This window comes from Tarenaya hassleriana, unplaced genomic scaffold (genome assembly GCF_000463585.1).
Source record: "Tarenaya hassleriana unplaced genomic scaffold, ASM46358v1 Cleome7, whole genome shotgun sequence".
NCBI lineage: Eukaryota > Viridiplantae > Streptophyta > Magnoliopsida > Brassicales > Cleomaceae > Tarenaya > Tarenaya hassleriana.
In genome coordinates, this window is record NW_010969548.1 from 3,301,377 (window position 1) to 3,316,221 (window position 14,845).

General features: G+C 36.5%; 1 protein-coding gene across 3 annotated transcripts; it reads left to right on the plus strand.

The window, feature by feature from the left end:
* Positions 1–5,273: 5,273 nt before the first annotated feature.
* On the plus strand, positions 5,274–11,884 carry LOC104801110 (protein argonaute 10). Of its 3 annotated transcripts, none has more exons than XM_010524210.2 (22): positions 5,274–5,518; positions 6,323–6,928; positions 7,281–7,492; positions 7,590–7,739; positions 7,841–7,974; positions 8,068–8,177; positions 8,270–8,376; positions 8,483–8,621; positions 8,715–8,831; positions 8,915–9,022; positions 9,123–9,194; positions 9,284–9,406; positions 9,503–9,662; positions 9,767–9,888; positions 9,980–10,117; positions 10,211–10,353; positions 10,477–10,539; positions 10,624–10,687; positions 10,786–10,921; positions 11,023–11,096; positions 11,194–11,320; positions 11,418–11,884. In XM_010524210.2, the coding sequence occupies exons 2-22, from the start codon at positions 6,410–6,412 to the stop codon at positions 11,606–11,608; spliced, it is 3,009 nt and encodes a 1,002-aa protein (XP_010522512.1). In that variant the 5' UTR covers positions 5,274–5,518; positions 6,323–6,409; the 3' UTR covers positions 11,609–11,884. The 3 variants fall into 3 exon arrangements, with proteins under 3 accessions (XP_010522512.1, XP_010522511.1, XP_010522514.1); XM_010524209.2 differs by having other exon boundaries at positions 5,275–5,522; XM_010524212.2 differs by lacking the exon at positions 5,274–5,518 and adding an exon at positions 5,732–5,901.
* The last annotated feature ends 2,961 nt before the right edge of the window (positions 11,885–14,845 follow it).

Here is a 14,845-nt window from a genome sequence, read left to right on the forward strand (position 1 = left end):
TCCCTCTAAAAAATATATATATATATATATATATATATATATATATATATATATATATGTGTGTGTGTGTGTGTACACATTAAACTGCAGAATGTGTAATAAAGAAGATTGTTTTTATTTTTCCTTTAATTTATTTTAACGTACCCTTTATTGCAAGAAAGTAATTTGAGATAAAACGTCTGTGTCCATTAAGAATAATATGGTTTAATTAATATAATCATATATATATTCAAAGGCGCAAGATTTATCGTGCTTGTCGAATGTGAACTTTCCAAGAAGGAATAAGAAATTAGGGCACCCATCATAAAGATAAACTTGCCCTAAAGTCTTCCAAGTGTGCTTTTAATCATAGATTAAATGTTTCGTTTGTCGTTTTAATCTTTCGTTTTTTTTTAAAAAAATAAACATATATCCCATGATGGCAGGTATGACTGATTTATGTATATATAAATAGATCTTATTATAAAAATATAAATTTGTTATACTAACAAATTAGTTTAATTTTATAAATAATATTCAAACATCTGAGGGGATTAATCCAATAAATCCACACAGCTGATCCTATATATGCAAATAGATTAGCTAAATTTGCGACATATTTACAATAAAAGTCTCCATAGTTAAACTAACAAAATTATTATAAATGCATGTAGGAGTTTAGTTAAGATCATGACAGAGATTATGAGACTAAATATAATCAAAACTCCATCATTAAAGAAGTCATGCGCATGCATTAGCAGGCCTCCCCTCCAGCAAATTTAATTAACAGATCAATTAAAAATGCTAATCAAATCTTTAGCAAGATATCCCAAATCATGAATGAGGGCATGTGTCGAGAAACTCTTATTTGTGTGCATGTGTGTATATATCCAGATTACAACTGGTATCTATCGGTATATATTAACTCTGATTATGCAATATATGTAATAAATATTTGTTAAATATATAGTTTTGATTATTTAACTGGTCAGTCGCACCACTAAACATGCCCGCAGAAGTGCTTTCCTGGTTTGACCTGATTTGACCGATATTTCCTATAAATAATTATATATATATATGGGATAATATTTACATATTTTGTATATATCTTAGTTATGTAATTGAGTATTATTTGATACTAAGCTTAAGTAATAAAAAATAAGAAAAGTATATTGATTATCATAGACACATTCAACTATTTAAGATAATTTATCTAATCTGAATATGGAATTTAACATTAATAAAAAAAATAATTAACACGTATTCCGAAAATCGAACCTAAGTTTAAAGGAATGATCCCGCGAATCTTTTCATTAAGAGTATAGGAAAGCGTGAGGGTTGTGTAGTGCGAGAATACATGGGCCCCACCACACGCACACTTCCTCTCGCTCGGGACTAAATTCCACTATCTTTATTATACTAAAATTAATAAAGTCCCTTAATTATAACAACACTTAATGTCACGGGAAATTAATCAATTGATTATAACCCATTTCTCTAGTCAGCTATCTCAGTTGTCCCCCCGCTATGTAGACTACATAGGCACGCATGGCAAAAGGACCCAAACCAAAACCCTAATTATTATTCTGTTTTATGGCCTAATGCTTGATTATATATATATATATGTCATGCTAATCTATATAAGGTACGTAGGAAAGTTCAATGGCATTTAATGGGGACATGATTTAATCCGATTATCTTAGTTCTATAAAAAAAATATTTATATTTATAGAGTCCGCAAATCCCCATATATCATAAGGTTAAATATTTCCAAACAAACCCCATTTTATATCATATATATATATATTGTAAAACAAGAAACAAATCCCAACCCCACTCGTATGCCACTCCAAAACAAACCAAGCCCATAACCCCACCAGCATCCCTCTCCTCTATTGTATGTATATACACACACAACCACATGCATGCATCTGTGCATATGCATATGTATATGTATATGTGTAGTGGTGTGATGATTTGGTGCATTTATAGGGCATTGGACTGTTGTGTGCATGAGTACCAACGCTACCCTCCAACAAAAGGGTATAATTTCCATCACATACAGATTTTGTCTCATAGACCAATCATATAGTTCTTGACCTGGATTTTTTGTTATTTTTAACCTCGACTAATCAAAACTTTACTATTCTTTTTCAGAGTATGATCTCAAAACATAATTCCATGAATATATATATATATATATATATATATATATATATCACACATATATTGCATCGATCGAGAATGTATCAATCAAATATCAACACGAGCGAATGATGCATTTTACACCACATTTATTATGGAGTCATAAACATACAAAAAGGACCTATAGTGTTTTTTTTTATAACAAGGACCTATAGTGTTGGATTACGACAACTCTCGATTAGCACATTCGGGAATTATTGCATCTTTGGTGGAACCCATTATTCCCCTCAATAGTATTCAAACGCACATTTTCTGATAGACAACTGAAATTTTAATTTACCATGCATTGTGTTATTATTTGTCGTGCAACATTGCATCCGTCTTATATCGTACGTGGATGTATTCAATTGGGTATTCCAATGGCATTTATTAAATATTTTTGTACGTGATTGTGATCAATTTATACGTATTTGATGTCATAGTTGCAATTTTTTTTTGGTTATATGCAATTTCACGATGCATATAGCCTAATTTCTTACATATTTTTTGTTTGTATATTAATGCATATAAATACCGAACGGTTGATACTATAAATATACGTGTGGATAAATGTTTGTTTGTTATAATAAAAAAAAACAGTACATTCAGACGTGGATCGAGTCCAAGGATCCATCATATGATTCGAGTATCTTTCAGACAAAACATAACAAAGTAGCCTCCATCAAGATTCATGATGATCACCATGATCTCACGTGGCAGCGTTGTGGGGCCCAATGACGTAGGGGGGGCCGCAACCCCCGCAACCACAAGAGGTGCATACTTTGAACGTGGACCTTGTTCCACTTGATCGCACCCCCACGCCAGCATCCATTTTTAAATATTTTTTTTTATCAATTTGTTTTTTAAATTGAAATGTCAATGCGTGTGTGTGTGTATATATATATATATATATCATTGCCGCTATTCTTTGGTTTGTAACGTTCGATTAAGATTTGAAGTGATTAGTTGTAACGTTTATTCACGAATCTAGTGGCTACCAAGTACCAAAGCAGCTTTTTTAAGACACCACATAAACTTTTATTTCTTTTATATAAATAAATAAATACAATGTATTAATTTGTACTTCATATATCAATGATCTCTAATAATGAATCCATAATATAAATAGACGAGATGTTGGAGAAAACGAACGTCGTGCGATGGGACGACGGCCATTGATCCAACGGTCCAAAGTTTCTTTGTTTTTCGATCCTATTCAAATAAAACAAAAAATGAAGGAAACGTTACATTCCCATTAAACTCACGGTTACGTATTACGTCCCACGAAGACATGATAAAAAATTATTAGTATAGTTTTGTACTAACTATGGTAATGAGACAATTTATTCAGGTGGATCTTAAAATTCGATTTATATCAAAATATATATTATTTTTATTATATATATATTTTTGAATAACCGGATATCTTCGATCGAGATTCAGATAAATTCGGGAGCCGGGAGCATTCATTATATATTTCGTTACAAGAAACGGTTTATTTAGATTCATTTATGCGTAAAGATTAACGAGACTTGTATCGTCACTCGTCAATTGAAAATCTGTTTATAATAATCATTTGTCCGACCATTATCATAGTTATAGTTTTGTCTTTTTTAATAATCGTTGTTCTATCTTATTTTTTTTCTGACTTAAATCTGTGATTAAATTTATAACGAGATTTTTTTTTTGTTTGTTCATGGTCGAACAAATATTTTAAATAAATCACTCGTTAAGATTTACTAAAATTATTTTGTAATCATAATTGATAATTAGGATCATAAACATTAAAAGAGAAATTAGTATATTAATACCTGAACTTGTCAAATTTCTCAAGATAAAATCTCAACTTTAATTTTTACTTTTTTAAACCCAAAATTTAAAATTAATATTTAAATAAACCTGAACTTTATAAACCATATCGAATTTAATCATAAATATTGATGTGATAATTTTGGTCACTTAGTATTTAAGGTTAAATTTGACATAGTATATAAAGTTTCGGTTTATTTAAACATAAATTTCAAAGTTTAAATTTTAAAAGAAAAAAATTAAAATCGAGGTTTTATTTTGAAAAAATTGACAAGTTCATGTGTTGATATTATAATTTTCCATTTTAAAATTTTACTGTACTGATTTTGTTTTTGTCAAGTTTATTTATATTATATTGTTACAATAATACAAGAGGGTTACATAGGGAGGGGCGAGAGAACTTAAATAGGGTCTGCACAAAAGAGGGCACTGCAAGTTCGAATTATTCTTCTTCTGTGTTATCATTTGCTTTTATTATTTAAAATGAAAACCCCCCCTCTCTCTCTCTCTCTCTCTCTCTCTCTCTCTCTCTCTCTCTCTCTCTCTCTCCCTCTCCCTCTCCCTCTCCCTCTCCCTCTCTCTCTCTCCCTACGTATATACATATATATTATATGAATGTATGCTCTGCATTTGTGGTTGCGGACCACAAACACAGTGGTCATCAGCTACACAAGCTGACATATATAGAACACACACACACATATATGTATGCATATGCGTTATCTATGTACTATGGCGTTTAATCATTCGACATTACCCGGTGTCTCTGCATTCATGATATATTTTGGACAACAATACAGCCGATTCTGACATGTGATAACATCACCTATTATCCATTGATATCACACGCATAGATATCACACACACACATATATATACACATGGAGATTATTGTTGGCAAATCTTATGAACAAACAAGCTAATGATACCTAATCATGACAGAGATATAGGTTTCTTGATATTATGACAAGTACGAAGCCATGTTCAGCATTCGGAGAGTAATAATACACGTCATATTTCCATAAAAGAAATAAAATTTACTTAAGATAAGATAAATATAAGGTAAAAGGGATATATATATATGGTCTTGGAAAGTAAGAAAATTTATCTTAAATATGAGAATTATGAGGAGAGAAAAATAATAATGCTAAGGCTGCGGCCAGAGAGAGAGAGAGAGAGAGAGAGAGGCTTTACACGTGATAAAAGAGAGCAAAACCCCAAAAGCAAAGCACTTTGCATGCGTCGTCTATAAAGGAAAATAAAAAGAGGGTTTTTTTTTTCCTCCATCATCATCATCATTACCATCATCTTCCCCTTCCTCTTCTTCTCCTTCTTCATCATCATCATCATTAATAGACTATCTCTCATTCCCCTTTCTTCTCCTTCTTCTTCTTCTTCTCACCTTGGTGTCACGAAATCTGAGATCTTTCTCTTTTTTTCCAGTGGAGAAGAAATCCTTTCGCTATTGTCCATTTCCGCGAGACCCGTCTTTTCAAGCTTCGATTTGGTTGAAGGAAACTTTGAATCGAACAGTTTAGGTTGTTTGGTGGGTGAGTGTTTCTGTGTTTTTCTTCTTCCGGTTTTTAATTTGAAAGGGTCTTTTTCTATCTGCAGCAATAAATTCATTAGTTTTTTTTATAATTTTTTTTAAAATAAATATTATTCTCTTGCGATATTGATGTCTCCACTGCTCTTTTCGATGTTTATTCCTTCCCTTTGTTCATTTGCTCTTGGGTTCTTGTTTGTTGCTATTCTCTCTCCCGCCCCCGAAAAAGAAAGCCACGATTTTTCACTCGAAATCTTGTAGTTATCTGTTTGGGTTCATTCATATTTCCCCCAAATCGACTTGAAAAAGATTCATTTTTCCGTGATTTTGTTTTCTCGGTTTCCAATAGGGACAAAGCCTAAGGTTCTGGTTTTGTATCCTGGGTATTCCCCATTTCCCCCATTTTAGCTTCTGTTTTTGTCTGTGGTTCCTAATGGAACAACCCAATGAACTTCTGGGTTCGATTGGTGGTCATTTTCTTGGATTCTGTAGCTCTCTCTTCGAAATTCCTGGGTTGTTGTCTCTCACCTCGAAAAGAGCCGATTGAGAGTATATACATACGCGTATACATGTATATGTATTGCTCATGTTTTCCCTCTACTTCTGAAATTTTGCCTGCTACGGAGAAATAAGAGGGCATGTAACCAAGGCTTGCTTGAGTTTTTTTTACCTTCATCTTTCACCCGTTTGATTTTGTTTTTCACCTTCAACATATTCTGGGTTTCTGGATTTTCTACATTTAATGCAATCTGACATGGGTTTCGAATTTTTCTAAAATTTTCTCGTATATATTTTATTTTTCAGGTAGAATAAGGCCAAAAGAGCTCAGTACTTCGTTCTTCTTGTCCCTCTCCAAACTTGTCTTGTCGTAAAACGCAGCCGGGAAAAAAAATGCCGGTGAGACAAATGAAAGACGGCTCCGACCAGCACATAGTGGTCAGAACGCATCTGCACAACTCCCTTTCCCAACCCTTGAAGCAGCATAATCCTAAGATCGTGCAAAACGGTAAAGGAACACCGCAGACGCCGTCGTCTCCGGCGGAGGAGAATGCCCAAAACCCTAAATCCCATAGCCAAGCCTCTTCTTCTCCGCCGACGAGGAACCGTGGCCGGAGAAGGAACAGAGGCGGTCGGAAATCCGACCAAGGGGACGTGTGTATGAGGCCGTGTTCTCGGCCTCGTAAGCCTCCTTACCAAACAGCCGGCGAGATCATGTCTGTTCATCAGAATGGTTCGGTTGGTCACTGCGGCAACAATGGCGGCCCAATGATGGAGGTCGGTTTCCCCAGTTCGAGCAAAAGCTCGAGGTTTGCGCCGAGGCCTGGGTACGGACAACTTGGGACGAAATGCATTGTCAAGGCCAACCATTTCTTCACCGAGTTACCAGACAAGGATTTGAACCAGTATGATGTAAGTTACTGTTCTTTGTTCGTTGCTTTCTTTTCCGAGCTTGCACAGGGAAGAACAAAAAAAAAAAGGATTGCCCTTTTTAGATTCTGTCGTGAAACAAGATTCAAACTTTGGACGATTTCCTGAAGGAGTAGTAAGAGATCTGGGCGGTTGTGCGTCGTTTATTTACGCTTGTGTAATAATTCTCTGATTCGAAATTAATGGGAGACGAAAGGTTTTCACTTTTTTCCTCTCCTGTCCTTTTGCTTTTCGTCTGGTGAACATTTATGAGTGTGGCCTTAGTTTTTAATATTGTTCTTCTTGTTTGACTGCCCCAAACCCTTGTACGTGTCTGAGTCCGGCGTCTTTGCAGGTCACAATAACTCCTGAAGTGTCATCAAGAACTGTAAACAGAGCTATAATGGCGGAGTTAGTTAGATTGTATAAAGAGTCAGACCTCGGGATGAGACTCCCTGCTTATGATGGCCGTAAGAGCCTTTACACTGCTGGCGAGCTCCCCTTTGCTTGGAAAGAGTTCACCGTTAAGATCGCTGATGAAGACGACGGTATCAGTAACGGCCCTAAGTAAGACCTCTCTTACCAAATTTTGCTCTAAACTTGCTTTGGTCGTGTAGAATCTAGTGTTGGTGTCCATTATCATCATCACTATTATGATTTGTAGAAGGGAAAGGGAGTATAAGGTTACTATCAAGTTTGTTGCTCGAGCAAACATGCACCATTTGGCAGAGTTTCTTGCCGGAAAACGTGCAGATGGCCCGCAAGAGGCTTTGCAGATCTTGGATATTGTACTCAGAGAGCTGTCCATGAAGAGGTAGACTTGAGATTTCTCGACAGACCAAAAAAATGAATCTCTCTTTTAGATTTGCCCTGAAAGGTGGTAAAAGATGGCTCACGTTGTTATGGATTGTGAAGGTTTTGCCCGATTGGAAGATCCTTCTTTTCTCCCGATATTAGAACCCCGCAGCGGCTTGGTGACGGGTTAGAGTCTTGGTGTGGATTCTACCAGAGCATCAGGCCTACCCAGATGGGATTATCGTTAAATATCGGTACTTGGCTTAATAGCAACGTTTGAGTTTATTTCTGATGCCCTGAAATTATCAGCCTGATTTGATTATGTATTCTTTACATGTTTCTTACAGATATGGCTTCGGCTGCTTTCATCGAGCCTCTTCCAGTGATCGAGTTTGTGGCCCAGCTTTTGGGAAAGGACGCCTTATCGAGGCCATTGTCTGATTCTGACCGTGTTAAGGTACTCTTCTTCAACATTTTCATTCATTTTTCTTTAAGCCATGTTTTGTCAGTACTCTCTCTTATGCCTTTTTTCCGGGGGAACTTGAACAGATTAAGAAGGCAATGAGGGGAGTGAAAGTCGAGGTTACTCACAGAGCAAACGTAAGAAGGAAGTATCGTGTCTCGGGGTTGACTACTCAGCCGACAAGAGAACTGATGTGAGCTTTTTTACTCCATTCTTCTAACTTGAGACTGATCAATAAGGGCAATAATAAAAATAACAATCATTCAGTAGTAATATCGATAACTTGATTTTGTTTCCAGGTTTCCGGTTGATGAGAACTGCACGATGAAGTCAGTCGTTGAGTACTTCCAAGAGATGTACGGCTTCACGATACAGCACACTCACTTGCCGTGTCTTCAAGTAGGAAATCAAAAGAAGGCCAACTATTTACCGATGGAGGTAGGACATCAGTGCCTTGGTGATCGATCTGTCTTTGCCCGTTCTCTGTATTGTTATTTCCCTGATCAGTGTTGAATGTCTATGTACAAAAAGGCATGCAAAATCGTTGAAGGACAAAGGTACACGAAAAGGTTGAACGAGAAACAGATTACAGCTCTCTTGAAAGTTACATGCCAGAGGCCTCGAGATAGAGAAATGGATATCTTAAAGGTAACTAAAACGAATTTACCAGAGGAAAATGTTAAAAACTCAGTTTCCTTTAACGCTTCTGTGGGATTGTGAACTTGATGTAGACTGTCCGGCACAATGCATATGATCAAGATCCGTATGCAAAGGAGTTTGGTGTCAAGATAACCGAAAAGTTAGCTTCAGTTGAAGCTAGGATTCTTCCAGCTCCATGGGTAATAGGGACATATTGCCACTTTGGTTTTATGGTTGTGTCTGAAACAGATAAACCCATTTTGAATTCAACCATTCTTGTGATTTTTTTTTCCGATACAGCTAAAATATCATGAGACTGGGAAGGAAAAGGATTGCCTGCCACAAGTCGGTCAGTGGAACATGATGAACAAGGTAACTTAATCTTATACTGTCTTGTTTCTCTTCTGGTGCTGTTAACTCTGGACGTAAATTTACGTACTTAGCTGTAAATTACGATGCAGAAAATGATCAACGGGATGACTGTGAGCAGATGGGTGTGTATAAACTTCTCACGCAGTGTGCAAGAAAGTGTCGCTCGTGGATTCTGCAATGAACTTGTTCAAATGTGCCAAATCTCGGGCATGGTATATTTATATTTGTCCTTCTCTTTTCCGTTTTGAAGAATCTGGATACTCTTAAGCTGGAAATGTGTAATCATATCGTGTTATCTGTTATCTTAGGAATTCAATCCAGAACCCGTGATCCCGATATACAGCGCCAGGCCTGACCAAGTGGAGAAAGCTCTGAAACATGTTTATCACACCGCAATGAACAAAACCAAGGGAAAAGAGCTCGAGCTTCTCTTGGCAATTTTACCCGATAATAACGGTTCACTTTACGGTATTTATCTATACTTCCATATTTTCCCCCTTTCTTTCTTTATTTTGTTAAACCTAGATCAAATGATCTTGTCTGAAACTGGTGTATATTCTTTTTTTTTTCAGGGGACCTTAAGAGAATATGCGAAACTGAGCTCGGGTTAATATCTCAGTGCTGTCTAACAAAGCATGTATTTAAGATTAGCAAACAATATCTGGCTAACGTGTCGCTTAAAATCAACGTTAAGGTAAATGCTCTGGCTCGGGTTAGATGTTGGTTCGTATTTTTCTCAAGAGTTGTGTTCTTGTCTCATGTCTCCTCTCTGTTTGTTATTGCAGATGGGTGGCAGAAACACCGTGCTTTTGGACGCCATAAGCTGTAGGATTCCTCTGGTTAGCGACATACCCACGATTATATTTGGGGCTGATGTGACTCACCCCGAGAACGGGGAAGACTCCAGCCCGTCTATAGCCGCAGTAAAGACTGTTATACCCTTTCGAGTTGTTCATACCTCGGTTACCAAAACATGGATTTTTTTACCAAATCTGGTTTTGTGGTGTTGTGTATAGGTTGTCGCTTCTCAGGATTGGCCTGAAGTCACAAAATATGCTGGTTTGGTGTGTGCTCAGGCTCATAGACAGGAACTTATACAAGACTTGTACAAAACATGGCAAGATCCTGTCCGTGGCACCGTTAGTGGCGGTATGATTAGGTAACAAAAAGAAAAAGACGAAACACGTTAAATTTCCCGTCATCTACTGATAATCTTTGATGACTTTTTGAGTTGGAAGTGGAATTTAGCCCGTGTGCCCTCGTGATTTTCGCTGCTTTTCAGGGATCTTCTGATTTCGTTCAGGAAGGCAACCGGGCAGAAACCACTTAGGATTATATTTTACAGGTCTGTTTGAAGTTTAAAGATTTCATGCATAGATGAACCTTCTCTGTCCTTGTGATGATAGTAACTGAGATTTGATCGAAACAGGGACGGAGTAAGCGAAGGGCAATTCTATCAAGTTTTACTATACGAGTTGGATGCAATTCGGAAGGTAGGGATACTGTACAACAATCTACATCTCTCGGTTAAAGATTGTCGGATATGTTGAATATATTCTTGTACCGAGTTTCTGAATCATCTTCATTTCAGGCTTGTGCTTCTCTCGAACCGAATTACCAGCCACCCGTGACGTTCATCGTTGTACAAAAACGGCATCACACCCGACTGTTTGCTAATAATCACAGAGACAAAAGCAGCACAGACAGGAGCGGAAACATCTTACCCGGTAAGAAAACTCCGCATTTCCCCATTGAATACGATGAGATCCTAAACCTCAGGAAGAAGAAAATTTACGTTAACTCTCTCTGTTTTTACTCGGCTTGTCAGGAACGGTGGTCGATACCAAGATATGCCATCCAACGGAATTCGACTTTTACCTCTGCAGCCATGCCGGAATTCAGGTACGTCGACTCAGATGCATGCATGCACATGCATGACTGCATGTGTGATATTGGTGATGCTCTCTATCTAACTCTGTGATTGTAAATTACGATATAGGGAACAAGCCGGCCGGCTCATTACCACGTCCTTTGGGACGAGAACAACTTCACAGCCGATTCCATTCAGTCTCTTACGAATAATCTTTGCTATACCTACGCAAGGTGCACTCGTTCCGTCTCCGTCGGTAATGTTTCCCTAACCCCTCGCTCAAGAAAATGTTTTCGAGTTTGGCTTCTCCCACTTACTGCTTGATATAAACAAGACGTGGATTACGTGTGCAGTTCCTCCAGCATATTACGCGCATCTGGCGGCGTTCAGGGCGCGGTTCTACATGGAGCCGGAGATGAGGGAAAACGGGTCGTCGGCCGGAATGAAGAACGTGAAAGCTACGATCGGGGGCGAGTCGGGAGGTGGCGTTCGGCCATTACCGGCATTGAAGGAGAACGTGAAGAGAGTGATGTTCTACTGCTAAAAGGAGAAACCTAATCAAGAATCTTGACGTAGCAGAAGCAGAAGAAGCGGTGTTGGTCTTTAGGACTGGGTGTAGGGTTTAGTTGTGTTGTTTCTCTGTAAATCCCAAGTTGGTTTGAAGGGTTTTTAGAGTTGGTGGTTAAGCTCAGTCGTCATTAAGGAGGGAGAGAGAGAGAGAGACGACGCCATTGATAGAGGAACTTGTAAGGTGGCCCTTTTGTAAAGATGACTTCTCTTAGGAATCCTTTGCTTTTTTACTTCGGCATATTCTTCTTCATGTCTTCTCTTTTGTTAACAAAGCCCAACAATTTCATATGTGCGCACAATTAAGTTTGATTCAGCGAATAAAAAAGTAGCGGGCTAATCTGATAAGAAGAGAAAATAGAGGCCTAAAAGGCAAATTTGTAAACCTATTTGGGCCTCATACTCAACAGAATTAGAATAAAGCCCATATAGGAAAAGGCCCAATCGAAGAGGTTGACCTCTGTGAAAAAAACATTGCTACGCACAACTTTGGCGCGTCGTTTCCACGCGTCAGAATTCCCTGGGTTATATTTATTTAGCATCTCTGGATCCCGAGGCGCGTGGAGATATTAGACAATTTAAGATAGATGCAGCTTATAAAAAAAAATTCGGGTTTTTATGATTAATCTTTACATAATAACATTAATTTATGTGTTTGATAATTGATCAACACAATTGCTTTTTTCCCCAGATTTTTAAATCAGTACTGAAGTTCTCAAAATACAACAATCTTACTCAATCTGAATTTATTTTAAAATAAAACTAGCTCAATGTTTCGACTTTTTTTATAAGTAAAAAGGATTAATTTGAAGTTTTTTTTGGGAATTTTGGTACTTTAAACCAAATTTAAAATCATATAAATAGTTAGTATATATATATATATACCGGGAGAATACGTTTGTTTGATGGAACAGATCCCCATATTAATAGCTGTTGCATATACACAAATGAAGAATATATATATATATATACAGTAAAAAAGAGCATATATATTGATTGGGCTGGGATTTGGATCGGCAATTAGTTTCTTGAAACTAATGAAGTTGCATCGAGACACACACACAAAGAAACAGATACATCTTTGTCGGTAGAGAAAACCCTAATTAATTAAACACGCATCTATACATGCACATCCTCTACTCTCAACATCCAACAACAAACATACCCACATGCATCTTCACACGCATACACACACACACACACACATGTGTATATATATAAACACACCTCGAAACCCTAGAATTTATTAGGTAAACGAATATCGACATATGCAAAAAAAAAAAAAAAAACATATACCTAAGGATATTGCTTACCCTTTGATATTGGGATTTATAAAGAAGCGAGGAAAGGGGAAACAAAGAAGCGCCACCAACAAAACCCTAATGACATCTTCTATATATCAACCCTAGAGTGTATCCAAAATTACAAATGGTTTGACTATATGTTTGGTGATATGTTAATTCGGGCAAAACCACTTGAATGTTCTTAGAACTATACCTAAAAAACCCTAATTTTACAAGTAGCTAAATGCAACCCGTTTATTATATATGGTTAATAGCGAGAAATCATTACACAAGAAAGAAAAAACAAACCAGTCTTTTGAACTTTGACAGATCCTGATTTTGAGACTTAAGAGTCATTTTTGTCGGATTTTATTGCAGACATTTAAATGATCTATGGCACGAATTTAGAAGTTCCAGTGAATGCGAATGGATGGAAATGAATTTAAAAAGTGAAAACCCTAATGATCATAATGAGTAAATCTGAAACTAATACTCACTTTACACACCCACGGATCACACAGACATATATATAGACACACTTTACTTACAAGGTAATACCTGGATCTACGAATTATTAATGGAATATATGAATCTGCTGATTTAGAAGATGGCATGTGAAGCTTTTTGAAATCGATAGAAATTGTAGGTGGGGGATTTTTAGGGATGAGGAACAAACAAGGAGCTAGGGTTTCGGATTTAGGGTTTTTAAGGGTGCTACCATCAACGGGTGAAACTGCCAGATGATCTGATCTTCCCTCATACTTTGAGACAGAGAGAGAAGTTGAGATCATGCTGGCAGCTTCATCAGATGGTGGTGCACCGCAAGCTTACGTGCATCTCAACACACAATCATAACTTATATACGCTACCATATATGTGATATAGAGAGAGAAAGATGAAATGAGATGACAAGAAGATGAAGAAGGTTTAAATAGACTTTTAAAGAGAGGAATATATGAGAGAGATGAAGATGCGAAAAGCTAAAAAAACATATATATATATATATATATATATATATATATAGATTTAAAGAAATAAAGTGGCCATAGGTATCTAGGTCACTGAAAGTCTACTTATTGATGAACTAATAAATAAATCAAGGGAAAATGTTTTACTTTTTTAATAAAAAGCTAGGAAAGAAAAAGGAGTAATTAAAAAGGAAACGAACCCTCCTTAATTTGATGCCAACTAAAAAGAACTAATTTATAAAAAAAAAAACCCATATATATTTCCATTTTCCACTCTCCATATGTCAAGTTTATAACAAAAAAAAGACAAACATGTACATACATAATGGTAATTTTGGGGATTGCACAAAATTATTACATTAAATATGCGAGATATAGAGCATACATACATATATATGGATGGGATGACTAAATAATTGTATATAAAGTCAGGAGAAATAACTTAAAACCGCAATAATCATGAATTTCCGACAAGGTGTCAATCGATAATTGATGTCTTTAAAACCTATTGGTTGGTTGAAATGTTTTTTTCAAATGAATTTTTGTGTCTCTCAAGGAGTGAAAGGGAACCTTCGCGCATGCATGAGAGGCAAAAGGAGAGACTGAAGTTAAGAATTAAAGCCAAATGGGGGACCATATTCTTGCATGTTTTTTTTTTGTTGAAAATTCTTGCATGTTTATACGATACATACATATATATATATATGTCTACATATATACACACCCCAAACTCATCTCATTTACATATATGCACATATACATATATGTAATGCATATTGCTCACTCAATGTAAAGCATTGAGTAAAACATCTTACAACAAAATTTTCAAGAAAATTGTGTCCTGAATAATTTTCTTTTCTGTCTTATATTGTTGCCTTCTGAAGCTTTATTTCCACATTAGGGTATAAATTATATATATGTGTGTGTGTGTGTGTGTACCATTGCACGAATTCTTGGAAAATT